Source organism: Spea bombifrons, chromosome 6, assembly GCF_027358695.1.
Source record: "Spea bombifrons isolate aSpeBom1 chromosome 6, aSpeBom1.2.pri, whole genome shotgun sequence".
Lineage (NCBI taxonomy): Eukaryota > Metazoa > Chordata > Amphibia > Anura > Pelobatidae > Spea > Spea bombifrons.
In genome coordinates this window covers 30444099-30471602 of record NC_071092.1, presented here as the reverse complement: position 1 = coordinate 30471602, position 27504 = coordinate 30444099, and the positions used below count along the sequence as shown (strand labels likewise).

Sequence of the window (27504 nt, the reverse complement as noted above, 5' to 3'; positions counted from 1 at the left end):
AGAAAACACTGGGGGAATGTTTTCCCGGTTGGATGGTTTCTACAAGCCTCTACAAGTCAACAACATTGAACCAGAAGAAATATATACTGTACACAGTTCACAGAGTAGTTTCCCACTTGATAACTGACATTCCATGAAGTGGTATATGTTCTCAGGAATGTGTGCATCTCAAGTTGGGTGGCCTTGAAGGACATTGATGTTTTTTTTTTGTTTTTTTTTTTTTACAAAAAAGGACTAAAAGGAGTCACGTTACCAATGTGGAAGGACTCTCCAGGGTCCTCTGTTTCAATATGTCCTATTTATAATTCCCCTATAATGAGAATAAGTTATGCCTTGTGAAGGAGTATAGGTATTTTAGACCAAAATGACGTTAAAGCGGTATGATGATGCTGAAAACGGACATCTGAAAATTCTCCTCTCCATGTACTTTCTCACAAAACGGCCTCGGCAGCCTGTCATAGTCCCTGCAGCCTTAGGCTGAACGGTTGCTGAGCAGAAGTAGCATTGACACAATATCACATCACAACCAAGGGACATCTGTGAATCCAGCAGTGTACACAGATACCTAGTCACATACTATTGCCAGTGGTAGTGCTGGGCTCCCCTGTGCACGCTGACAAAGGCTAGGGGGAAACATTAGTGCAAGGGATAGCAAGGCCATCACTCAGAAATCCCCTGTGGATCAGGAGTATAATACATGGAAATTAATACAGAAAAAATGTGCCCACTTTAATGAGCTGCTCCTTCCCCCACTACTTTATATGGGGGAAGGGGAAGAGTAGAGAACTAGAAGAGATAAGGAAAACATGATTATTTTTCCAATGTTTAGCGCTTAATTCAGATTGAAAAGACCATTGTCTGTGTATTAAAACAGTATGCAATATGGTAGATTAAAAACACTCCCTTCATTATTAGAGTTTTCAAAGATAGCCCATGCAACCGCAGACAGTGCTAGTTTATCCATTCCAGGGACGCACCTAGGCGCCTCTGAGTTTTGGGATGGATAAAGTCTAGGCTACGGTAGCCAGGAGGTGGGCACCTGGAGTGTAACATTCTGTATCTCAGACCCTGCAGCACTCCCACAGCAGCTCTCACCGTGCTCAAGGAGAAGTGGAGCTACGAGGCAGACAGATAAACGTAAATAATTGTGTGTGTTTATTTTTGCCTTTGCAAAAATCATGTGCCTAGGGGCCATAGATCGATTAATCTGCCACAGACTAGAGTGCAATGTCATTAAACCACATAAAAAGGTTGGTGATTTTGCACTCTGACCTGAAGGCTTCAGGTGTCACAACTGCTCACTGAGCCTTTAGGGCATCCTTTGATCCTTAGTTTAGGGGAAGGGACTACTTTTCACCTGCAGAGGTTATTTAAACATACACCCAGAGTCCCAGGCAACATTGTAAACAAAAATATACATATTAAATAAATAAAAACCTTATGAAGACGCTGCAGCTCCAGAAAAACACATCCTTTGTGGTTTCACACCACTGTTGGGATGCTTGAAGCAGAACTCACCAAGCCAGCACTTGAGGCGACTGGTAGTAAGTATACCACACATCAGGAGATGTGTTTGGCTAAAGCAAATGGCTTTATGTAGAGTCTTCCCCAATGCATTAGCAAGGTTGACACCCATATACATTAAAGTGCATATGACAGTTGGAGCGCCCCTTTTTTAATCACTTAACTTGTAGTCTAGTGTGTTTTAAATAGGTCAAGTCCACCAGTTGCCTATTCTGTCCTAGGCATCCTGTATAACAGGGAGCCAATCGCTTTCTTTGGTGATTAGGCTCCCTGTAGTGCTACCGTCCAACGGGCCGGTTTAAAGGGAGATCACCGAACTCCCTAACTTGCTTATAAATATTATGAAGGACCGTGGTGCGTCGGCAAAGCATCTTTGTGTCTGCTCACATATTGCAACCCTATCATCAATTTGTGTCCCCCGCTGTATCCGCCTGTCTACCGGTGTCTGACTTGGGAATTATTTATAATCTTAGTGGTCCTGGGTATCAGGAGAACGGACAGCACACATAAGCCTAATTTTTAAAGACTGTTTCCAAGTCTAGTATATTAACCTATAAAGGATCAGGTTTACAATTTTATCTTACCAGCCATAAAAAATGTTAATTAGAACTGCATATAGGGAAAATAAACGTTATAAATGAGATTAATTACATGTACAACAGTTTTGGATTGTTCCAATCAATGCATGTCTTCTAATCGGGACAGCATTAGGCCCCTGGAATAAATACTTTATAGTACTGTTAAATGTCCTTTAGTCTGCAGGAAGAAAACCTCTGCAATGAGGTGAAACAATCACATATGATGTCATCATATCAAGTATCTAATGAAACCTCTGGAAATTATTACAGTTATAGTATAAGGTTACAGCTCCAAAATAAAAAACTTACGACATCAATATTACAACATCCCCTTTATTACAGACACATCGCCGTTTGTACGTCAGCACGAGCAGCGAGCGCAGCATGTCGTTTTATGTGCACTTTATGGTTTTATTTGGCAGGTTTCTTTTCCCTCCTGTCAGAAATAAAGATGGCCACAATTGCCTGCATGTGCACGGGATTCCTAGCGTCTTCAGACCCAAGGGCCCAGGCGCCCAGCAAGTGACAGTTAAGCTAAGATGCAGTGAAGGGATCCATTAATCTCGCTCTGGTTTAAATACTGTATATTAATTTGTGTCATTTTTACTAAGTCGTGGGGAGACGGTTATAGATTCGCTCTTATGCTGCTCCCCCCACCATCTCCCGCCTTCAGACCATTGGGATATTCAAATGGAACAGCAGGAGAGCTCAGGACTCAACAAAAAGCTCCCGTGAATTAGCAAAATCCACTCCCGGGGTGTTGGCATAGCAACTGTGAGCAAAAGGGGGACGCAGTGATTAAGAAATTAACATTTCCTTTACAAGGAACAAAAAGAAGCAGCAGATAAAAGGCCTGGAGGGAGAAGAGCTGCTGATAGTGAACAACAGGAAGGGGGGCTAAGAGAGGGGGCACATGAGGGAAAGTATATGGAGAGAGAGAGGGGGAGAGAGAGAGGGGGAGAGAGAGAGAGCGGATAGGAAGAAAGAAGAGAGATGAGTTAAAAGCTTGGGGTGGGAAAAGTGTTGCGGCAAAAGGACAGCAGAAGTCAAGGTAGCAGGGGCATATACAGTATTACTGTAAAATACTGCTGGGGGGTCATAAGAAAAAACATTGTATGGAACATGATAAATAGGAAAAAAATGAGTAAGTGGTCTGTGGAAAATAAAACATGGGGCACAAATGGTGTGTAAATTATGAAAAACACAAAGTGGGACTGAGATGGTGGGGGCATCTACTAAATGACATCTTGTAGAAAAGCGGAGGTGAAACATTTAATCTGGCGACATTAAGGATTGGTAAAGAAGGGCCAAGCCTTGTGAGCTTGCAATAATAGCCAAGTTGGTTCTGTATATGTTTAGAGCTCAGTGGGATGGAATTTCTCAGCCCTCCGCAACTCGTATATGCATGTTGTTTACAGAATAATCCTTAGAGAAAGAATGGAGGTGAAGCTAGGAACGAACAGATGGTATTAAAAGAAAAGAATGTGTAAGACAGGACAGATCCAGAATTGAGACAGCTAGCCATATCCAATCGGTATTATTATAAGATAGGGAAAATAAATAGAGAAAGCATAAGAAGAACTGGCAGGTAGATTTGGTGGGGAGAAGATATTAAGGGGGAATGTAAAAGAATAAAATACTTTGAAAAAAAGAGATTGTACAGAAGCTTATTACTTATATAGATTCCCTGGATAGTATATAAATAAAAACATAAGCACACTTGATGATATCATGAAAACCTGCATTCTGGAGTTGAGGACCACAGGACTAGGGCACTTATAGCCAACCATAAACTCTACAGCTACTGAACTATAAATCCGATGATTACCATAACCCAATGGAATATTTAAACAGTTAGGAAGATGCCAGCTGGCTACCCCCTGGTGTAGAGTGATCCTACTCATCATGTATGATGCATCCCTGGAATCATGTTATGTTATGTCGGGGGGTCAAGAGCAGGTATGTTGTTTTTAATCTCAAAACTGTGCATGATTTTGTGTGATTTTAAAATTTGCAATTATCTCCCCTATCATTTTCCTGCTGTGTCCTACAGAGATCTCCTACTGTCAGGGTACTAAATGCACAGGAAAATTGTCTCTGTCACTAATGAAAAGCAGCAACAATTTTAGAAACGTTGATCAGGTCAAGCCATTACAGCATTAAGGAGTACTAAAAACATGGTTTTTATTTATGAAATGGTATAAATATAGGAGATCCACTACTGAAGATCCGTTGGACAGCCATAACGCTAGAACGCTATTGTCTAACATGTTTCTTGAGGACCACAATCCCAAGGTTTATTGTGATGCTGTGTGACTGTTGGTGTATTGTGATGCTGTGTGACTGTTGGTGTATTGTGATGCTGTGTGACTGTTTGTGTGTTGTGATGCTGTGTGACTGTTGTATTTGGTTAAGAAATGTCCCAAGTGTGTGTCGTAGAACATGGTATTCAAGTAAGTGTTTGACAACCACAATTCTGCCGGTGTTTTCATGAAAATATAACCTATTTCTATAGCATGCTACTAACCAATGTGCTATATATTATCCAGAAACTTTCATTGGACTGGTATTTAAATTTCCAGTTCTGGGACATAAAACAGTCTATAGACTAATAAAAATAATAGACCGTGAAAACCTACTGCTTCTTTTAATGCAAAAGGAAAAAACTTTTGGGAACATGGGCAAATCTGCAGATCATACGATAAACCTGCTAAACGCTAAACTACATAATTATCTCAAACCCTTCTTTTTATCGAATATAATTTGTTGCATTTATTACTTTTATAACTGAAACTTAACCTGCATTAAGAATAGTTCATACGGTCATTGGTTACTGCTGGAATGACATTTATCAATGTCCAGGTGTCTTTTTCTAGGACAGCTAAGGAAACACAATGTCACTCAGGGTCCCACTACAAAATGCGGGTGGCGTTGCACACTTTGCAGATCGTACCGCTGGTTCAGACAGTTGGAACATAAACCCAATTTTCAGAATACTCCCAGCAAATGTGGCATCATTGCCAGTTATGGGTTAACATTTGCGGGAAAACGCAAAACACCGAATCACACATACACAATCTGAGAATTCATGTTCTAGAATAAACATAAGCTGTTTCGTTTCTAACGGATACGGTCACTTCAAGTGCAGAAGTCAAGAAACACAAAGGACTGCGTATAACACCAAAGCCGAAACCTTGCATAACCGTGGAAATGTATGTATCTAGGACAACGCAAAGTACGCAAAGCTAAATACTCTACTACTGTCCCACAATTACAACTGTTCCAGTCAACTTTTATTTATTTACACAGCCCATCTTACAACACATACAATCAAAGGGTCTGACAAAACTAGAATTAACTAGACCAAGACAAGCCGATACTTTGCAAGCTTATAATCTAAATAAGCCTTTAATCAAATAAAAAAACAGAAAAAGTGGGCCCATTCATACAAACAAATCCATTCATGTTCACCTTGGAGCGTTTACCACTGTGTGTCTCAGGCAGTCATTAAAAATGAACATGACCTGGAAAACACCCAGAATCGACACCCCCCTAACACACAAAGAGCGCTCCGTACAGACTCTTGCCATCCTCTCAACTGCTTCACAGTCCATTACCAAATTGCATATAGTTATATATTCCACTAATTAGGCTCCTAAAATATCATTAACATGTCTCTTGATCATTAGCATAATGTATGAGGCGTCCTTGGTTAGACAGGCCTCGAGTTTGTTAAGTGGGTAATGAAAATTCAAACAGAGGGTTTTTAACACTTCCCAGCATCCTCCAGGGCCCAGAGGAATCAGTGACAAGGGAAATGAAATGCAGAAAAGGGGACAAATAAATTAAACTAGAACTAGCAGCAAAGGGTTAAACCAGAGGGGCAGGTGACACTATTTCATCAGCTGTTATTTTACATGTTATGTACACCGGATTCACTGCCCCACAGGTCTTACAGCCAGTCAAGCTATGCCAGAACTCCAACAATCACAAGCGTTGTGTACATGATGGTCCACATCAGACACAATCAAAATTCTAGCTTTATTATCAAATCTGTGCACATTTTATTTTTTATTGGAAAAAGAACTAAACACTTCCAATGGCCCTGCCACCTGCAACAACAAAATGAGTGTTAAAACTGGAAAAATCGTGATCTTTGGTTCTGAAAACTACGTCCAGCCCAGAGGTACCCCAAGTACTTGCCTTGTGTGCCCTCACGGCCAGTCCACACCTGATTAAAGCCCCTATAAAAACCATCCGCTGGGAGATCTATTTAAGACACCCCCTACATTGGAATGGCATTACATCACACACACACAAAAGTCACCTCTCCCAAGCGTGTAACACAACACTATCAAAACATACACAGACACGTGTCATGGCTTGCTCTGCATCCCATAATGCTGCCATAAATCCTTAAAACACAAAAGGGCTGGTGAAGCAGTCTTTATCTTTACTCAATCTATGTTACTCTATACACATAGAAATCTGTTAAATCGGGGGGAAAAGGATATCACTGTTCTGCTGGGCAAAAGAGCTTGCAATCTAACTTGCATGGATTTAGTAACTAGTGGTGCAAAAGGAATACAATATTGACCAATTCATGCTAAGTAAGACAATGTGCCCTCAAGTGATTGTATCTTTCTGCAAACAAAATGTCTTTATAAAATAGTATATACAATTCCAAAAGGTGTATAACTGGTCTTCAAAACGACTTTGAAATCCCTCATCAGCATGTGCGTTCTTGGAGAGGGTATGGAATAGAGCGGCAGCCGGATCTGGCAAGGAGCCACTGACAGGGGAGTCACAATGTACCTTGTCACAGTACAGAGCGGGTGCAGTCGGCCGAACATTCCAACACAGACACGACTATTTGCCAACAACACCAGTCAATGAGAGACAGAGCAGATAAGAACTTCAAGAAGGCATCAACAACACACAGAATGCACACTAAACATAATAGCGCTTCAACCCTGCCAGGCTAAGGGTACATTTCCAGCCTGCACACAGTCTCATATGCAGAGAAAGCAGAGGCTTTATAGAGCATATCTCCCAAGAGTCACGGTTTTCAGGAGGCAGTCACGATTTCCAAGCACTGTCCTGCTGTCCAGCATAGCTGTCCACTTTTGCAGACAGTGGGGATCATGGGCTGGTTGGGGAGATCCTGTGATGTCCCCTGACCAGCCCAGGGAGCTTCAAAATCAATGGAGGTCTATGCTGTTGCTCCCATGTGGTAAAATGCTCTGAAGCAGAGTGTGGCAACGAGGCTCGTCGCTTCTTTGACGTTTCAGGTCACATCCAGATGCCTTATGAAGTATATGTTTTATATATAAATATATATATATATATATATATATATATATATATATTATAAATATATTGATATTATGTCCCAACTCGACCACCCCATATTTACATCAAGCCTCCAGTGATATGAAAGTTCTGTGATGGTAAGCCACATTCTGGCTTTTCATTTAAAAGGTTCTATAAATGCTTCAGTAAGATTGGTTGCATCTGTAGATAGATATTTACACACACTCACAGAAATGCACATCTGTTTCTTCCAAAAATGCTTTAAGTATCTTGGAAGCAGATGGTTTATAATTCCAGGACAGGCTTTTCTCCCTCCTGAATTCCTGGAATGTTTAACAATAAGAAGTCGGGGAGAACTGGGCCTGCTCTGCAGGAGGAGTAGATATAACTAACAGCGTAATTCATTTAATCACTACTTTGTAAAGACACAAGATGAATGATTAAAACCAAAAATGGAATATGTACAGCAGAAAAAGCAACAAAGACACAAGGAAACAGATTACTAGGGGCAAGGACATATAGAATCCGCAAACACACTGTATATGCCCGCAGCGCTAATAGCCTTGAAATTTCGTGAAAGCAGGTTTGAGGCAGGCTAGATCCAGATGCCTCAGCCTTAGCTAAGCCACATAAATATACCAAGCCCAGCTTGGTAGACCACTTCACACGTGACCTCTCTTCTCCAGTCATGGTTCCTCAAGGTGTCTACATGTGAGGACCTGGTCTCCAAAAGGAGAATAGGCTCTCAGGCAAGGAACAGTTCTGACTTGACTCATCCCCCACTTTGGCTAGCTTGTCATCACTTGATGATTGAAGATAGGGTAATGTGTAACACTTGATGTAGAGGGTGCTTGAAGAGCATCTGTGGGCCCAAAAGCAGAGTATTACCCAGGATCTTTTTAACTAAAAGCCTAACCGTTAAAGAATACATGCTTTCATTCTGTTTAATACTGGCGACACTGGTATAAGGATTATTCCATATTGCTAGAGATACAATGGAATTAAAGTATGAAAAGATATGGTGATAGGTTTGTCTCGTGATTTGGGTTCTGCAGACAATTTCCATTGATGGCGCAGAAATATAACAGTAACAAACAACAACCTTTTGACTCTTATGAAATTAACCCTGCTTTTTCATAGGGAAGATGTTCTACTGCCATGTGGTTTAAGCTGCTCTGTGACACAGTGTCTTATATAAAGGAGGAGTTTAAATCCTGTGAGGAGATGGATACTGTTTCCTTTGTGTTTCTTTTCTTCAATGTCTGCCACAGCTGGAATACTGATCTGATGCCTGAGGGATCGGAGGCTCTCCATGGCCGCTCTCTGCATGTATTAATAACAATATTATGGTGTTAATAAAACACTCAGCCCTCACAATGAGTGTTGCAGAGAGCCTATTAGCATAACAATGCATGCGTTGGGAGCTGCCTCTCACAAGCCCTATTATCCAACCACATTCTATACATTAGGCTCTGCTCCTGATCTGCAGAATTACATTGTGCGAGAGAGAGCAAGCAACGACTCCCACTGAGTGCTAACCACAGAGTAGAAACTAAATGAGGGGCTTAGATTTCTGAAACCATAGACCACACTGGTGTCAAAAAGCACCAGGACCACAAAACGAAACTGAAGATAAAGTGTTATATTTAGTACCGTTTGTTAAAAAACTAGGGCTCTTGTTTTGTTTACACCAATTTGTCCAGCAGAGAGTGGAGAATGACCGAGGAACAGCATAGGTTGCAAGATTATATTGCCTAAAAGCACAGATTTTGAAACATCTGAAGAATTTAAAAGCCACATGTATTCAGGTGAGATCTTTGTTCAATTTTTTAAGCTCCGACGGAAAGATTACATTCTTAAGCATATACATAAAAAAATACTAAAAAACAAAAAAAACAGAATTAATGTTTTGAGGAGCTATGGCTTAATGAAAGGCATAAGGGAGAGAGATGTTGAAGAATATCAGGAATGGATTAAAAAAAGAACGTGAAACATTGGAACAAGAGGACATTCATTTAATCTCCGAATACATATTTTTTTTTTTAAAGCAATCGACATTACAGATGCATAAAAAGAAGGAAAAAGACCTAACCCAAGAAATAACGTATCAGCCATCAGATGTTACCAATATCCTGGACAAATGAAATATACTGTACACATCCACAGGAGATTTTAATAGAAATAACCATTACCGCACTGAGAACTGCTAGATTCCCTTACGTGCTTAATCCATTAGGGTATTATGTCCGCTATCAAGCACAAAACACTTTCTATAACTGCAGAAATGTGGCCTTAGGTCTCATACTACGTTGAAGCTAGTAATGGTGGTTTACCATAACATTTCCTTAATGCACCGAAAGACAAATCAAACACAACAGCGAGACGTCTGCTAACATGGTAGGGCTTTCAAGTCATGAAATATATGATCTTTATTTCAACTAAATTAACAATAGAATGAATAGCTTTGGAAGGAGATGTATTTTTTTATTTGTTCTCATTGTATCCAAAATAGCAATCAAAGTTATAATCCAGTTCATTTAAGTTTTACAAGGAAAGAAAAAGCCATCACATAATTTTCTGCAAACAATTCTACACAGATGCATTTTTAAAACTCACATTGCTACAGAATACTAAACGTCACACATGCCTAAAAATGTGGGTGTCAAACACAAGAATAAACATAATAATAAAATATGTTTTCAAGTAACTTGAGAAAAAAGTACTTCCAGGGTATCCTGAAAACGAATAATTCAATTCAAGATATTTTTTTTTTTTTTAGTAATATTTTTCGGAGTCGCGTCTTCCTGGCTCCTGGGATTTGTCAAACCCGAAGTTGGATTATGCAGGAGTTTTGTGGAAAGAGTTAAGACTTCTGTGTTCCTTCTGCAGCAGGACTGGAATTCCACTGCTCTATAAATTGAGATTTGCTCATAAAACCTTGACAGAAAGGTTCAGGGGGAGGTTAGACTTAGTATTAGGATCTGGGAATACCAGGTTTCATAGTTTGGATTGGGATTTGGGAATGTGAAGTTACGCAGTATATTCCGAGATGTGGTAACATCAACTCCTGTCTTGCATGGAGGCATCAATGCAAGTTTGCCCACTTTATAATAAGTTTATATAACGTGGGGGGTCACTGGGTTGCTAACAGCCTTTTTAAATGATGGGTTAATATATAAAAAAAAAAGAGCCAGTTTGTGCTGACCCACAGAACCCAAAACAATGGGTTAGAAAAATGGAAGGTTCCTTCATGTGCTTGTACTGTCTGAATCATGGTGGTGGGTTCTTCACCCTGCCTGGGCATTCTGGTTGCAGGCCCATATACGAGTAGGCCACCATAGGAGCATATACTTGGCGTAAGTACTTGTTACCGTAAACCCAGCATAGAAGCAATGCTGAACATGAAGCTGACACCTCCCTAGGAATACATACATGCACAAAATGTACAAAGACTCCCCGATATCACATATCTATAACTGCATCCATGTCTGAATAACCTACTTGAAAAAAACATTATTATTTAATCGAATATTCAGACATATCAATGAAGCTATGGGGAGTTTATGTCTGGCTCCCCTCCAGTAGATAAAGAATGCTTTCCCCTCCAGTAGGCCAACAACCTGGGCATAAAGCTAATTATTCCTTTCACACAGATTCTGAAATCAAGTAGGGTGCCACAGGTCCGAACACTATGAATTTCCAAGCAAGCCAGCACTGTTGATGAAAAAGCTATGTGGCTCTTTACAGAAATCTCGCTCATATATTACAACGGAACCAAAAGTAAAAAAAAACAAACAAACAAAACATAAAATGCTTAGACCGTGAACTAATTTTTAGTTTGGGGCAATGAATAATATAACCTTTTCTCTGCAGAAGGATTCAAAGTGTTATAGGGAAGAGTATATTTTCTCTACTCCTCCTCCTTTGGATGGAGTTCTGTCTGCCCTTGAGTTATGATGACAAAGGGTGAAAAGTCAGGGAAAAGCCTAAACCGCCATAAGCGAACTTTGGATGAACTCGGAGAGAGAGGAGGAGAGTCTGGGAGGTGGAAGATTTTTTTTTTTTTCTTCACAATTTTAAAAAGTTGGACAATGGGAAAAAAAATGGGCAACACAGACAGATCGCAACAGTAAGAATGCACATGGCAAAGATGACACTGTGCAATGAAGAAGGTTAAGCCAATTTGTTAAAGTGAAATACACGTACACACACACACACACACACACACACACACACACACACACAGAGTGTTCTATTATTAGATAGATAAGAGTTAATGAGCAGGAGGCTAAATGGTAGCCTGGAATGCCGTAAAACAGGTAACGTTTCCAGCAAGCTGCCTGTCAGATGAATTCAAGCTTGACTAGGTGGACTGATGGCCTTACTATTACCAGGCGAGAGAGGGAAAGGCGGCAGGAAGAAACGGAGAAGGTAGGCTGCGAGGAATGTGGGAAGTGAATGCAATGAAGAAGAGAAGTTGGAAAGTGGAAATTTGAGAACAGAGGGAGACTACAAGGAGAGCATTAAAAAGGAATGTTAGGGGGAGAAACTCAGAAGGACAGCAGCTTTAGTAGCTGGAGAAAGCAAGAGAAATAACAGGAAGGAATACAATGTTTAACCTCCATAAACAAAATTGATAGACTAAAAATTCACTGAAGTCTCTTTACCATAAAAAAAAAAAAAAAAAAAAAAAAAAATCGGTCTGTAGTGTATTATCATCACGTTTAACTCACATGCTAAAGGTCCCCAGATCAAAAATTGCTGGCAATGGTTTTTTCTTTGTAATGTAAGAAAATACCGCTTTACGGAGAAAAACCTTCCAGTAGACGTTGTAGAGGTTAATATAGCAAGGGAGCGTAATCATGTCATGGATAGGTATAAGGCTATCCTGAACACAAAGGGAAAGCCCAGCACTGAGTGAGGCCTGAGGTTTTACAGCAGGTTGAAAGACTGGGCAGATTAGATGGTCTGTAAAGCTCCAATTGCTGGCCCAATAGGTGATCATAAAGGGGAACGGGTCAGGGAAGGGTTATAGCAAAACTAGAGCTGCAGTCAACAGCCGACTAGACTGTGCAAGCTCCAGACTCCAACCATTTGTCATAAATAACGTTCCCATATTTGTTACACAGACGCCTTGGGTTTTACATGAAGGAAGTGTACTATGGAGGTTAGAGAGAATGAGAAATAGGGGGAAGGGGAGTCAAATAGACTCTGGGAGAGCAGCCATTAACAGACGGTGCTGTGGCGATGATGGGAGATTCCACAAAGACCCAGCATTCGCTAAGTGCATGAAATAAATCTCAGAGACTCAAATGATGTAATAGCTCCATCACTGCTGGGATCAATGAAGCAATAGCAGTGATGGCCAAACCTACCGTATTTGCTCGATTATAAGACGACCCTGATTATAAGACGACCCCCCAAAATCTGAATATTAACTTAGGAAAAAAAGAAAAAGCCTGAATATAAGACGACCCCAAAGGAAAAAAGTTTTACCAGTAAATGTTAATTCATGTAAACTATTTTTTTTAATAAAAGCTATGATTGAGAAAAAGATTTTTTTTGTTTTTATTTCTTGTATTTTCCAACCTGTCCCCCTGTTACGCACATCTGCCCCCAGGCTTGCCACTCCAATATGGCACTGTGGCCCATGATATGCCTTTTAACCCTCTATATGCCACTGTGCCCCATGGTATGCCTTTTGACCCCCTATGTGCCACTCTGCCTCCAGAAATGCCTTATACCCCTATATCCCATTCTGGCATTTAGGGGGTTAAAATGCATATTATGGGGCAGAGTGGCATATAGGGAGGTATAAGGCATTTCAGGAGGCAGAGTGACATTATGGGAGTTAAAAGGCATTGTATAGAGCACTCTGCCTCCAGAAATGCCTTATACCCCTATATGCCACTCTGCCATTTAGGGGGTTAAAAGGCATATTATGGGGCAGAGTGGCATATAGGGAGGTATAAGGCATTTCAGGAGGCAGAGTGCGCTATTAAATCCCCCCTTAACGCCACTCCAGAAATGCCCTATGCCCCCATTTAACACACACACACACCCTATACCCCCATTTAACTAACACACACACACACACACACACACACACACACACACACACTCTCTCTCTCTCTCTCTCTCTCTCTCTCTCCCCCCCTCTCTCACCCCCCTTCCCCCGCTCTCCCCCCTCTCTTACCGGTGCTTCCAGCCGGGGCAGCGGGTTGACGTCGCCTTCTGCTGCAGCCGGAAGGATGTGTGGCTAGCAGCGGGGGTTTGTATGCGTCCGTCGCGTATACTTTCCCCGGCTGTCAGAGATCAAAGTTCCCCGCACCGGTGCGGCACCGGTGCGGGGAACTCTAATCTCTGACAGTCGGGGAAGGTCTATGCGACGGACGCAGACAACCCCCGCTGCTAGCCACACCTCCTTCCGGCTGCAGCGGACGTTGTCTACGCGGATCGCGTAGACGTCAACCCGCTGCCCCGGCAACGCAGTAGGAAGCAAGGAAGCACCGGTAAGTGTGTGTATGATGGGGGGGGGGGTGAGACAGGAGGATCCAGGTCCCCTGCAGCAGTGCGGGGGATCTGGATCTTAGTCTCCTAATCAGACCTCTATTTGAGGTCTGATTAGAAGACGACCCCGATTAGAAGACGAGGGGTATTTTTCAGAGCATTTGCTCTGAAAAAAACCTCGTCTTATAATCGAGCAAATACGGTATTTTCTGTTTCCCTATACATTAGTAACTCCGTATCTAGAGATAATGTAATTGAAATCATATGATAAATATACAACACAACTTTTTTTTGAGGGGGTTCTGCCACCTGATTAACCTAATTAAAAGCAAAAAACATGGATCATCCAACAGATGCTCCAAAGCCAAGCCTTGTACTTTAGCTCATACTTAGGACCTTGTGAATCTATGGCAGCACGGACAGGACGTCTTGCATGTCTTCCAGTGCATGACTATGGAAGGACCCAAAACCTCACCTCCCTGTAAGCTATCTATGGCTCCATTCCTCTTGGGATCAGAGCCTCATTCAATTCATGTACTCATGAGTCTCGCATCTGCTATATACTACGGGTACAATCACATCTGAGACTCTTAAACGCCTACTCCCACCAGGACAGTATTTCTCATTTGTAGACAGAAGTAGCCCATGCCGGACATCCTTACCTGTCTTTTCTTTGATTTCACATAGCACATTGAATAGCGCAGGCTTCATTCTGTGGCAGTTCAGCGCGTGCTTCCTGCAATACATACAAAGGAAAGTTAGAACTGGGGAAGCGCTGGATAGGAAAACAAAGTGGAAGGCGAAGGTTACAAAAGGTACGAGTACAGTTTCCTGCAGAAAATAGGACTCTAAATCAAACGTAAATCAGTAGAACAACCTAGAATAGCTAGAATACCCATGCAGCAAGATATAAAGTACACATAATAAACATTTCACCATTTAAATAACCGGGGTCCACCTTTGGATATGGCAATGACACTGGATTTGGCAACCAAAAGAAATTAAAAAGTTATCCTGCATCCATATTACTACACGCACACACACACACAGCTTGCAGGAGGCTTTTTTCTCCTTTTTCCAGCCTCCTTGTAGTACTATGCTGTACATTTAGAATGAAGAGCTTGGTTGGCCCTGTATAATGTATTCTTAAACCAGTGAGGGTTTTTGCACTTTCCATTATACAAGGCTAGCCTTTCTTTTGTAGGAGAAACTTGCCGAGGTTTGGATTTCATAATGCATGGTTAAGTTGGCGAGTTGAAGCGCCAACTCCCCTGCTAACTATTTAGTGAGTTCGGCAACAAATGCATGCCCCAATCTTACCCGATGTTCTGTAATGCCACCACTTCAACCCAACAAACCAAAACCCACCACCAAGTGACTTGTGCCTCATTTTGGGAAAAAATGATCTAAAGAAAAAAAATCTAGTATTACAAACCTGAAGCTCCATAGTACTGTAGATATCGTTACTTTGGCCCTAATAAAAAAATCAGTGATCGCAAGTTATGTGACCAGTTGACTAAAAGCATAATCCACTCTTAAAAAGGTAAAATGCACATATTTATATGTTTCTAAAAATGTCAATTTCATTACAGAAAATGTTTTAGAGTCTGCAGGAAAACATTACATTTAGGAGAAATAGTCAATAAACGGAAGGGAAACGGGAAAAAAGTTTTTCTGCTGAATGAAAGTAGTAGACGCTGTTCCGTTCAAAAGTTATTACTAAAAATGTTGAGCCTTTACTCAAACAGGGCATTTTGAGAAAGATTCTGAGGGTCAGTGCCCTTTGGCCTTTTAATTTCCTGGTGGTGCGACATGTAATTGTTGTGTATTGTATGGAAATCGGTCAGTGACGAATGCCCAGGTTCAGACATTCATAGCTAAAACAATACCAACGCAAAAAAAAAAAAAACTCCCCTGAAAGGCCTTGTTTGTACCCTAATACATTTTTGGATGAAGAATTGCCAAGGAAATCATTTTTTGAAGGAAAACATGAAAACCTTTCATTGGATTAAATGCGTTTTAAGAAGCTTTTCAGATTCTATGGCAACAACCTATCAGTATCTGCTTTTGAGTCACATGACAACGATGTGAGAGACACCCTGACCATCATATCTATTTTAATGCACATGACAGCTGAGCGGCCCCTTTAAATAGTTATAGTGTCCTTGCAAATGCATGGGGGGGGATTGAGCTATATGCCAAATGGCCCGTAAATGTATTATTCCTGAGAAGGGTTTGGGCATTCAATAGTACTGAGGAATGATATGCAATTAGTTACAAACATGTTACATTTAAATCATCTTTAAATTATAAAATGGTACATGCATATACATACGTAAAGCAATGTCATTAAACAAAAGGGGCATTTCTGGGGCGTTTGGCGGGTACGGGACTTTGTGTAATGGATCAGGGCAGCTATAGGAGAGAGCTTCATGGTGGAGGGTCTATCGCAGCCTCCCAATCCATTATTTGCAAAAGTAAGAAGATCAAGAAAGAGTTACAAAATGCACTGCTGATCCTTGGATGTCACGAACTCGGCTTCCTTGGAGTTATTTTCTCTGTCTAACGATCTGTGTCAGATGGAAAAGGCCGGTTCCCATATTAGATGCAGGCAGAAAATTATTCTGTACGAGATGATAGAGTGCTCCCTGAGCGTCTTCAAAAATACCCAGGAACAGAAAGCTTTTTCCATAAAAATGGAGTGAGCCACAAAAATACAAGAATCCTATAAATAAAAGAAACTATAAGGAAATGGCCGTCCACCCAACAAGCAAGCAACGCATGACACTACGGTTATCGATAGTGAGAAACCTTCCTGTAATCTGCGCATGCTTCACTAGCAACAATTCCCTACAAAATATTTGCCAGAAAGTCTTTTCAGTTACGGTGGATATAAAGACAGATATTTCAAGACACAAAAATTAGCAGATTTGGGGCATGCAGCTATCGGATGCCACATTCTATGTGCCATCGGCTGTTACGGGACTACAACTCCCATAATGCTTGACCTCCGGCAAGTCAGCGATTCCTTAAAAGCACTTAAAATACTTCAAGACAGCATCAAGAACATATTCCTTAACACTGCCTTTAACGTGTTAGATTTTACTTGTCCTGATCACTCAAGGTTTTTTTTTTTTTATCGTTACATATGCGTGCATTAGTTTTAAAAGAAAAAAAAAAAGCAAGTAAAGAAAGAAAGAAAAAAAAAACAGCTGCAATTTTAGAGGAAATGATAGTTTTGCTGCCTAATGCCTGTAAGGAAGAATGGAATAAAATAACTCTTCGTCTGCACTCGGCTTCTGTGGGCCTGAAATAAAAACGAGATTTTGCACAGAGGATGCAGCCTTTCACGGGAGAATTACTTGTGCTCAAAACTCAGAGGATCATAATTTATTGATTGTACTTCTCCCAGTTATGTTATTACCTATAGTAAAAATGGCATATATAAATGCTTGCCGTTTTACCCAAGTGTTGGAAATGAAGGAAGCTATTTCAGATATTCACGGATAGGTTTATTTGTAAAAGCCGTATATTTCAGCGCATAAAAAACACAGCGCTTCCTTTATAACAGTTCAAACACCCGAACAACAACAAATAATAATAATAATAATAAAATTAAAATAAAAAAAAATTAAGGAGAAAAACTAAATCATGAGCATACATGGTACCATGTTTTTAACATCCTGAATTCTTAAAGGGAATCATTTCTCACTTGTATTTTTCCGATTGTTGGTAAAAGAGGTAATCAATGTAGAAGAAATCTGGGCAGAAGCTCATAACCCTTCCAGATCCTGCTATAGTGTTCCTGAAGATCGCCATAATTTTTTTTTATTTTTTTGAACCAAAATGAAAGCATGGAACTGTAGATTTGTTATCTTTTATAAAGCGTAACGGGAACGGAAGGCCCAATTAACTGGAGATATTTATGTGAAGAAATGTATCCTACAACCCTACTGTATACAGTTGCCCCGAGCTCCCAGGGGAAATTTGGTCACCCTATACTACACATTTATCTACATTCATTAATACAATGATTTCGTATAAGGCTTTACTATCCTTGAAAATACTCCACTGATTGAATACAGGCAAATCAATAAAAGGCCAAATTATGTTGACCCCCCCTGGCAATAGACTGGTTCCAGGGTATAGAAATTGCTACAAGGTGCATGACCCTAAGAATACGACTGAGATTACCCTTAAAAACCCAGGACATGCACGATCTAATCTGAAGAGCTTCCAGGAACGCTAAATGAACAATAGACTGACACAGATAGAACCGTTCCAGCGATACTCGGCAAATTTCATCAATTTACCCTTCCCAGGCGATCGCGTAGGGGCCAGCTGACTTTATAATAGGGGACACATCAATACTCAGAGTTTGTCCTCCTCGCCCTTTATATATATCCAGAGTAGTTCAACTAAAGTGCAATTAGAGATATCTAGATTGTAAGCTCGTTTGACCAGAGTCCTCCTTAACTGTTGTTTCAGTAAGTCACATTTTTATGTTATTTTATGTTACTTGTTTTGTCCCGTTTACCCATTGTGCAGCAACGCGGAATATGAAGGCGATATATATTAAATAATCAATAATAGTGACCCGTGTCTTTTGTGTTCAACCTTACTATGAAGAAAAAAAGATCTAAAACATCTTGTATTTAAATTATCTGGAAAAAGGCAACAGTGCAAAGGCTAAGGTGAGTTCACTCCTACCAACTCCTCTGAGGAAACCCCATCTGAGACCCACGGCACACGCAGACAATGATCATTAATCAAAGTATGGTTAACGGCACAAGCAGAATTACCACCCATGCGGTATTTTGCCACCAATATAAAATAATTGGCTTACGGCCAATAATAACTCTAGGAGAGTATTATTTCCCCAATAGTTTTGATTTTTGCATAGTGTATCATTTCTGGAATTGAATAGATTTTAAGGCAACCAATTAACAATCTGAGCAGATGCGACCGGGACAAGGCTGATAAATGTCACGGTGCTCACGGACTTTCAGGTTTACATAGCACAACGTTTTTTGCATATTGAAATATTAATGATATATATATTACACACATACATACATTTATATTATATATCATTAGCATGTCTCAAGGTATAGCTATAGAAGGTTTCTATCTACCATGTTTTTCAGTAGTATCGCCATGTAGCCTTGGACATCACTTAATGAATTAATTTACCGCTGGAAATATACTATTTTCTTACAAGCAGGAGGCCACATCATGTTTTATTAAATTCACAGTACAGGGCCACATTACCGTTCTTCTATTTAACACAGTTTCTGGTTACTGTAGTTTATTGTACGCCATAATTATAATCTGGAATCATGTTACAAGACACTCGGCTCTGGATACGTTCTTCAGACGGCTGACTGGTAATGCGAAAGCAGTGAAAAGCCTATGTGTTCTTTGAAATTGTATCACTGTAACGAAAGGCTATTGGCAAAAGTGGACTTGTGCTTGTGCATTGTTACTAGCGGAGAAAACAAGTCTACGCGGCTTTCAAAACAGAACGAAAAGCCATAAGGGTAGAAATACAGAACTCAATGGCAACCAAGAACAATTTGGCACATTTAGTCTGTTTATTTTATTCATTTAACAGACTTGATCAGCCCTTGGTCTTGCCTTACACTCAGGACAAACGCATGCTTGTCCCATGCAGGTTTAAAACTAAAACCTTCTGCTGGGTGGCTGTTCCACTTATCTACTACCATCCCCTCAGTAAAGTAAAATGCCTTCATTTCCTCGTACTATAATGCCATGTTTAATTAGAGCAAACCTTGTCAATGAGAAATGCTTTGGAACCATCAATCCAAGTTTCATGTGTTAATTCAGATGTATGCTTTAGATTGTAAACTCACTGAGCAGGGCCCTCCTTACCTCTTGTTTCTGTGAGTCGAGTTGTTATGTTATATACTACTTATTATGTCATTTTTACCCATTGTACAGCGCTGCGTAATATGATGGCGCTATATAAAACAAATAATAACCATGTAACCCTGTCTAGTTGTAATTTCCTAAAAGAGGAATTTTAACTAATGATGACATTTAGAAGAGAGTGAAATATATTCAGAATTAATATACTAATAATACTTTATTATTTTGTGCGTGAAATCAGAAAGTGAGTTAAATGATCTTTAATGTTAGCATCATCAGTTGAAACATTATTTAGTAGTTATTATGCACCTTAATAAATTACAATATCTAATAGACTGCCTTGATGCATTAAGTTAGGTAACACAAATATAACATACAAGGGCTTGTCGGGAAGGAGTTGGGATTATTTCAGACTCATCGTGGCATGTCAGGGACCAAAGGACAATCCTTTATATTTGCATGGTGAACATCAACAGTATCAAATGTCTCTTTGGAGACCATGTCAAGCTAACGAGCGAGAATAGACACTCACAGAGATGAACTAAGCCTTTAGTCTATATCGTCGACCTTAAGTGACAAAAATGTATTAGAATAAAGACCTCCTAGCCATTAGAACATAAAATGCCGGAGTCTCAATTGGTTAATAATCAATTCACATCAATAGGGGACATGTTATTTGGCCTCTGTGGGGCTAATCTACAGTTGGCAGTAGGCAACGATAGTTGAGAAGACCGTAACCACCAGCTACCCATTCATACAGTATGTTAGGGCTGGACAAATTTGTATTGAACTTTGGAGCCAGACACACCAAACCGGGAGCCAGCTTCATATTTTTTTTGTAGGGACCAGGAAGTCCTGCAGAACGTCCACAAACACTACCATATTTTTTCTGCCAAGGCAGCCACTGCTAAGCCCAAAGATGAGCTTTTACTACAGCCATTCGTGTCCCAACCAAAAATAAAAGTTTCTAAAACTACCGTCTTCTGAAAAAATATCTATAAAAAAAAAAAAACTAAGAAAAACATTTCAAATCTCAAACGCAGAAAGCCAATACCCAGCTCTCCATCCACTTTGGACCTACGCCGTCTATGGCTCTTTAATAGCTGTAGACACACCTGTTTGCATTTAGGATACTGGCAACCAAGAGAAGATAAATAGCATGACACAGAAGAATACAATTTACGAGGGGGATCTCTGCGTGGAAGGGGCCAGTTCTGTGATTTTTATGACAACGTACTTGCAGTTACTAAGGTAACACAAATATTGAATATGAGAAACAAGAAAGGAAAGGTGAAAAAAAAGTTTTGAGGACCCTAGTGCTGTGATCTTTTTAAATATATTGTGATGGGACTTCAATTTATATGACAACATGGCGGTACACCGCACATGGCATTGATAGCTTAGTGTAATACAATTATATGTAAAACCATGACAGAACGCACTACAGATGGGTGGACACGTTATAGAATTCCAGAAATAAGCCGATACATGTGTGTGTGTTACACACACACACACACACACTGTGAATGTTACTAAACCACAATATGGAATCTGCAACTTTTCAGTACGCCAAAGTATACGGAGTATAGATCATAGGCACAGGGGAGAGAACGACGCACTAATCCGATAAGGAAAACCAGATTGCCCACTTCACAAACCTCTAAAGCACTAAACACGTTGGACTATATTAACCAACTGAAGTCAAATATAAATATCCGGAAATCCATTACTACTGCTGGGTCTTGGCACCTCGTCTGAGATCTGTAGAAAAGCATAAAACCATGTTTTACGTTAAACACTACCTATTCTTGATATGCAGATTGGAAGAATTTTACTATATATATGACCGCAGCACAGAATTTGCAGCCGCTCAATGTATATTATGGAGAGAACGCTCTACCACGTTCTGAACACACAAGGAAACAATTCTACCGACTTTGTCACCATATCCAGGATCAAACACAAAAAAAGGATTTCGATATTTTGTAACTAAACAAATAAAGAAATGTCAAAATGTCACCGGTCAGTAAGAACTTTTACGTGATGGAGAAAACGAGACCAAAAAAAATATATATGATCCACAATAAGAATTACATCTATCTGTCTAAACTTAGAAGCGGGGTGGTAAGCAGTCAATCCCCCGATGATTGCCGCCTCTCATTTCCAAAATAAATAGAGAGAACATATGGAGTTAATTAAAGCTTAACCTTTAGACAGCAAACAGGGTACAAATGCAGACCTTACTATAAATAGGTAAAAAAAAATAGATTAAAATATATATGTTATAATCAAGTTCTAGAATGTTCTTGGACAGCTAGCCGACATGCATATTAGGGATATGTTTTTTGGATGAATGGGTAAAATTCAGTCATTTAAATCCTGATGTGGTATAGTTAGCGCTCATGCTCACATAGGGATTTGTTAGTAGGGTCTAATCCTCACTAAGTCGGCTAACCTTAATTGGTTAATTTAAGAAGTGCGAGGATATAGAAAACATAAAATAGAAGACTAATAGATTGTGAAGAATAAAAAGAAAATAGTGTTATAGTGTACACATCATATAAAAAAGGGCATAACCCACAAACTTGCCTTTCCATAAAGAAAGGAAAAACGTTTGTGACAACTGGGGGCCGGCACATACTTCGACTGGGCAACGGAACGCATGGGACACGTTTCTACCATGTTACCGACCCGCGTTTGAATGCAGTTTATTCTGTAAACAATGAGTTTCCACTTAGATGAAAACAAAAATACCTTGGAAATGATGCGTTGTGAAGCGCCGAAGGGGCCCTAGTGTGGTAACGCGGAAATTCTCAACACATCCCACTAAGTGAAGAAAACTGCGATGCCTTTGACCCCCTTGACTCCAAGCCAAATGGATTTAAACACGAAATCACATATATTATGAGGTCAGAGAGCTGGAGTCTAAAATGCTTACCGATTACATATTTTCTGAGAATTTGGAAACCACCACTACGATATCATATGAAGATATCGTAACGGGTAAACAAACGGTTAAACTGATTTAGAAAAGCTAAACACGTGCATTCTGTGCATTACAGAGCAATGCGACTGTATTAATATTTGAAGGCATACCATTTCTATTATTATGGTCTAGTATTTGTATAGCGCCAACACGATGCGCAGGGCTGTACAGCGAATTTATGCACAGGACTGATCTAATTAAACATAAAAGCAGTGAAGGGCCTCGCTCGCCAGAGCTTGCAATCTAAAGACAGTTACCGATTCTACTCCTATTTATTGTGGAAGGATATATGTACCTGTGATATACAGAGAAGAGCTGTTCACGTCTTCAGATGTGCCTTCTTGTGATGTTCAACCACACACACAGCACCTACATAATCTGACTTTCCTACTCGCACGCAGCGTGGAATGTGCGTTTCCATGTTCTCCTCCCTGTACTCCCCACCCATGTTTTTCCCCCCCGCACTCTCCACCTGAATTCAACTTTCTTTCTATGGGATCAATTCTAACTTGCCAAGAAAAAAAAAAAAAAAAACTAATAAGCCCTATTGCATTCTGCCGTACGGCATCAACACGACAAATAACAAATTCTTATTGTTTAAGAACAAACCGGCCAGGGTTCTAGATCACCCGGAATACAAACGGAACCTTTTTTTGAAGGCCTCCAGGTAGATTCAAAGCCTCCTAAAGCAGCGAGACCTTTCAAAAACGCATTAACGTCAATAGCTTTGAAATAACCGTGACCGAGCAGCGAAGGGTCCAGCAGGGATGACGCTGAAACGTAACAGGTTCCCTCCCCAAGAACAAACAGAATAGCCAAGGTAACGCACGGCAAGAACTATCCGGAGTTAAACCGCAGAGTAACAGTGTGTTACCGGACGTGGTGTGTGCGTGCGAGTGTGTTGTTTCGGTAAACACGTATCTACACACACACACACATTTATAATACATTACTAGCCAAAAAAAATATGTTTTCATTTACGTTTAACATATTTTCCATTCCATTATTTTTTTTTGCACACAGGACAAACGGAGAAATATAAAATATCCGGCTCTGCACCTAAACATAGCAAACCCCCACATAAACTGCAAATGTCAAGATTTATTACGCAATGTAGAATCATTCACAAATATATATATAACAGTCCAAAATGTATACATCCGCTACTTTATGTAATAAAAAATATATTTTCTGTGGGTGATTTTAGGCAGATTGCTAATCTACCCTCAACTAAAGCATTTCAAAAATATACCACTGAGTGATAAACATTAATTGTATTTTTCCAGCCTTTTGTGTGTTTTGCACCTACGTTCTGTATAATAAGATTTTAAACCAGAATAATAATAATAAATCAACAGTCCAGTATCTGTGCTATGCATAAAATGTACGGATACGTTCGCTCATATACGTCTCAAGTAAACATCTCTTGAAGGTCTGTTACAGTACGGTGTCTGCACCTTTCTCCATCTCGTATCACTTCTAGAATACACGGTAACATAAGCAGTAATTGTGCACATATTTGTTTATTATAGCGCTATATATATATATATATATATATATATATATATATATATATATACACACTACTGTCCTATATAAGGTTATAATAAGGAAAACATTACATACTGTTCTGCACAATGATACACATATACAGTAATCATTTGCCCATATTATGTATACATATACATTTTACCCTGATGCTTGCATGCCGAAGCCTCTGTAAATATTTGTCTTTGTCAGTTTAGGTTTGTCGTGTAGTGTGCAAATTATTGGCACTATATAATTACCAACAATGTTAATATAACTCGCACTATACAATTATCAATAATATTACTGTATAGTCTATTGTAGTGTAATATATATATATATATATATATATATAATATTTTTTTTTTTTTTTTTACACACACAAGATACCATGATATTAATGGTTAGTGCATAGTCTATTGTAGGGTTCTGTAAAAAAAATAAAAATATAAAATAAAAATATAAAATAAAAAACATACCCCATAGTAGTTTGCTTTCTTTGATATATTTATTACAATAATACAGCCACACTGCGTCCTGTAGATTGTAAGCTCACAAGAGCAGGGCCCTCTGCTTCTGTATCAGTATGTTTTAACGCGTGTTAATGTTTTTCTCGCTGTCCTATGTTGTAACAGCGCTACAGAATCTGCGGGCGCTATATAAATAAATGGAATGTCGTTTATTTGGTCTCCATACACACAGAGCTAGTCACCCCTAACCCTTGATTTAAACGGCTAGCTTATCAATGTATATATACGTGTGTGCGTGCATTCTTATACACGCTCACTCCTTAACTGGCATCTAAAATGGACCGCTGCTTACATTAAAAACAAATCCCTGTGCAATGTGACCTATATATATATATTATGTATATAAAAAAATAACATACATTATATGAATGACGTAGAAATTGCTTTCGTACCCGCTACACATTAAAGCACTGACACACACACTATTTTTGTTACATTCCCGAGAAGTTAAAAACCTATACTGCATGCGAGCTGCATCTCGGGCCACAGCAAGAAAAACAGAATGCATTTATTTCACATTTCACTTCCGATATTTATATGAAAAAGGATAAACATATACATTAAAATAGGTCGAGTCTGGAGGGAGTGGATGGTATATATTATTTTAATATAAAGAAAAGAGGCTGTGGTTAGAAGGGTAATGGGCTAAATGGAATGTAAAAAGAAAACAAAACAAAAGGCCTCTCAGGGCTGATAGGGGAGACTTAAATATACCAAAAAAAAATGACCTACAGCCCATAGTCTTAAACTGAAGAGGTCAAAGGTCAAATGCCATCTGGGACCATATAGAACTACAGGCAGGGCCAAGTATTTTTGAATTCGACAACTAACAGATCTACAGTTTTTTCCTGCAAGTTCAAAAAATATTAAGGGGTTTTATATCGCCCGATGATCTGCCCCCCTAACTTATCATCCTGATGAAGGACCGGCTTGTTTCAAATACTTTAAGAAAATCTAAAATCTCTTCTTGCATCACAGTTTGAGATGACCCCTATATCACAGTTCTTGGGACCAAAAACATTTCCTATAAGGAAAAACAGTAGATCTAGTGACCTTGGGCATGTTTATCTTCAGTATAAGAAGGATGTGACTATTGTATGTATTGTGTGTACTATATTATAGTATGCATTTTATAATGTTTATATATAATATATATATAATAAGGTGTATTAGATTTCTCTCATAGAAGTTATTAGAGGCCCTGAGGGCAACACTCTTAAGACACTTTAGAAAAACTTCAGAAGGCATCATATTTGCAGGGCTCGGTCCTTTTGTTTTTATCACTTTCAATTTATTTTCTAAAATTGTTTATTTTTTAAACATAGGCACAGAATTCGAGTAAAAGGCTCGTGATTGATGGGTATGGCAGGAGATCGCAATGTACTCGATACATTGTAAACACGTAGCTGCGGTGTATATATACATTTATATATTTATAAACACACACATAGATATATAGATATATATATTAAAGTATAAATAAGCTGCAGGAGAGGAGGCAGATACATAGTTTGCCGGTTCTCTGCTTTCAGGTTTCCAGCAAGGATCGCCTTCGAAGCAGTCGCGTTGCGCAGCAGTGTATGTGATGTTGGCTGCTGGAGACAGTGCCAACTCTGTTCGCACACATGGCACGGAGTCTATACATCTATATATTCAGGCGATCGGGAGACTCGTGTGCGCAAGTTGCCGGCTGATCGCAGTAATGTTTGTAAATACATGGAGTCTGCTCACCTGGCCTGTGCTTCATCCAGACTCTGGTCAGTGATGGTCATGATCTGCTGTAATATATCCCCTATGTCCTGCTTCCTGCCTCCCTCCCCCTCGGTGGCTCCAGTGCCATCCTGCATGTGCTGGGACAGGCTGGGGTGACCTGCCATTCCCACCCCGGGGTGGCTATGCATTAGCCTGGGCTGATCATCCATCTCCAGGAGCGAGCCCTGCTCTGCAGCACCCTGTGTGCTCTGCAGCACCCTCTGTGCACCCTGTGTGTGCTCTGCAGCTCCCGTGCTGTTGTAGCGGCGCACAGGGAACTCTTATTGTTCTTCTCTCCCCTGTCTTTGTTGTGGGTCCCTCCTTTTAATCCCAGGGCACAGGAATCCGTCCAGATCCGGACAAGTCAAGAAGACGTGCGGGTAGGATCCAGGTAGAGCCGAAAAGCTCCCACCGATGGGGCTCCGGGAGGGTGGGGTCTGTACCGGAGCAGGGAAGTTCCACACAGCTCGGTGTCCTGCTTTTGTTTGGGCTCAGACTCTGCTCTCCTCCCTCCCTCCTGTGTCTATCCCTCTCTCCTCTAGAGCTGACACACAGCACAGAATGGAGAATGGGTTGTCCCCCTCCTCCTTCGCCCCGCTGATTGGCGGAGAGGGAGGTAACGCACCTCCCTGTGTGGCACCAGATTGGTGGCCTCCCAGGTCACTCCCCTCCCCCTCTTCTGCTTTTCTCCTGTCAATCACAGAGGTTCAGAGGTGGGGAATGTGAAAGAGAGAAAAGAAGAGAGAAGAAGAAAAAAGGAGCCAGAAGCAAGAGTCTTAAAGGAGCCGGGCAGTGTTTGTGCGTACAGCAGGAGAGTGCCCAGCACACAGGCTAGGGATAGACATGTGGGGACATTCATACAAACAGGGTGCAGGGGAGGAATAATAAGAATATA

The 27504-nt window shown here is 40.2% G+C and overlaps 1 protein-coding gene across 6 annotated transcripts in view; it reads right to left on the bottom strand.

Moving 5' to 3' along the window:
* Positions 1–27154, bottom strand: part of PBX1 (PBX homeobox 1) — a 71899-nt gene extending 44745 nt beyond the window's left edge. For 4 of the 6 annotated variants that reach the window (XM_053468739.1, XM_053468740.1, XM_053468743.1 and 1 more), the window contains exons 1-2: positions 26589–27153; positions 14588–14661 (exon numbers count right to left, since the gene is read on the bottom strand). In XM_053468739.1, the coding sequence (XP_053324714.1) occupies positions 14588–14661; positions 26589–26779 (265 nt within the window). In that variant the 5' untranslated portion in view covers positions 26780–27153. Of the gene's footprint in view, positions 1–14587; positions 14662–26588 lie in introns of all 6 variants that reach the window. The other 2 variants (XM_053468742.1, XM_053468744.1) reach the window with 1 other exon arrangement.
* Positions 27155–27504: the final 350 nt, after the last annotated feature.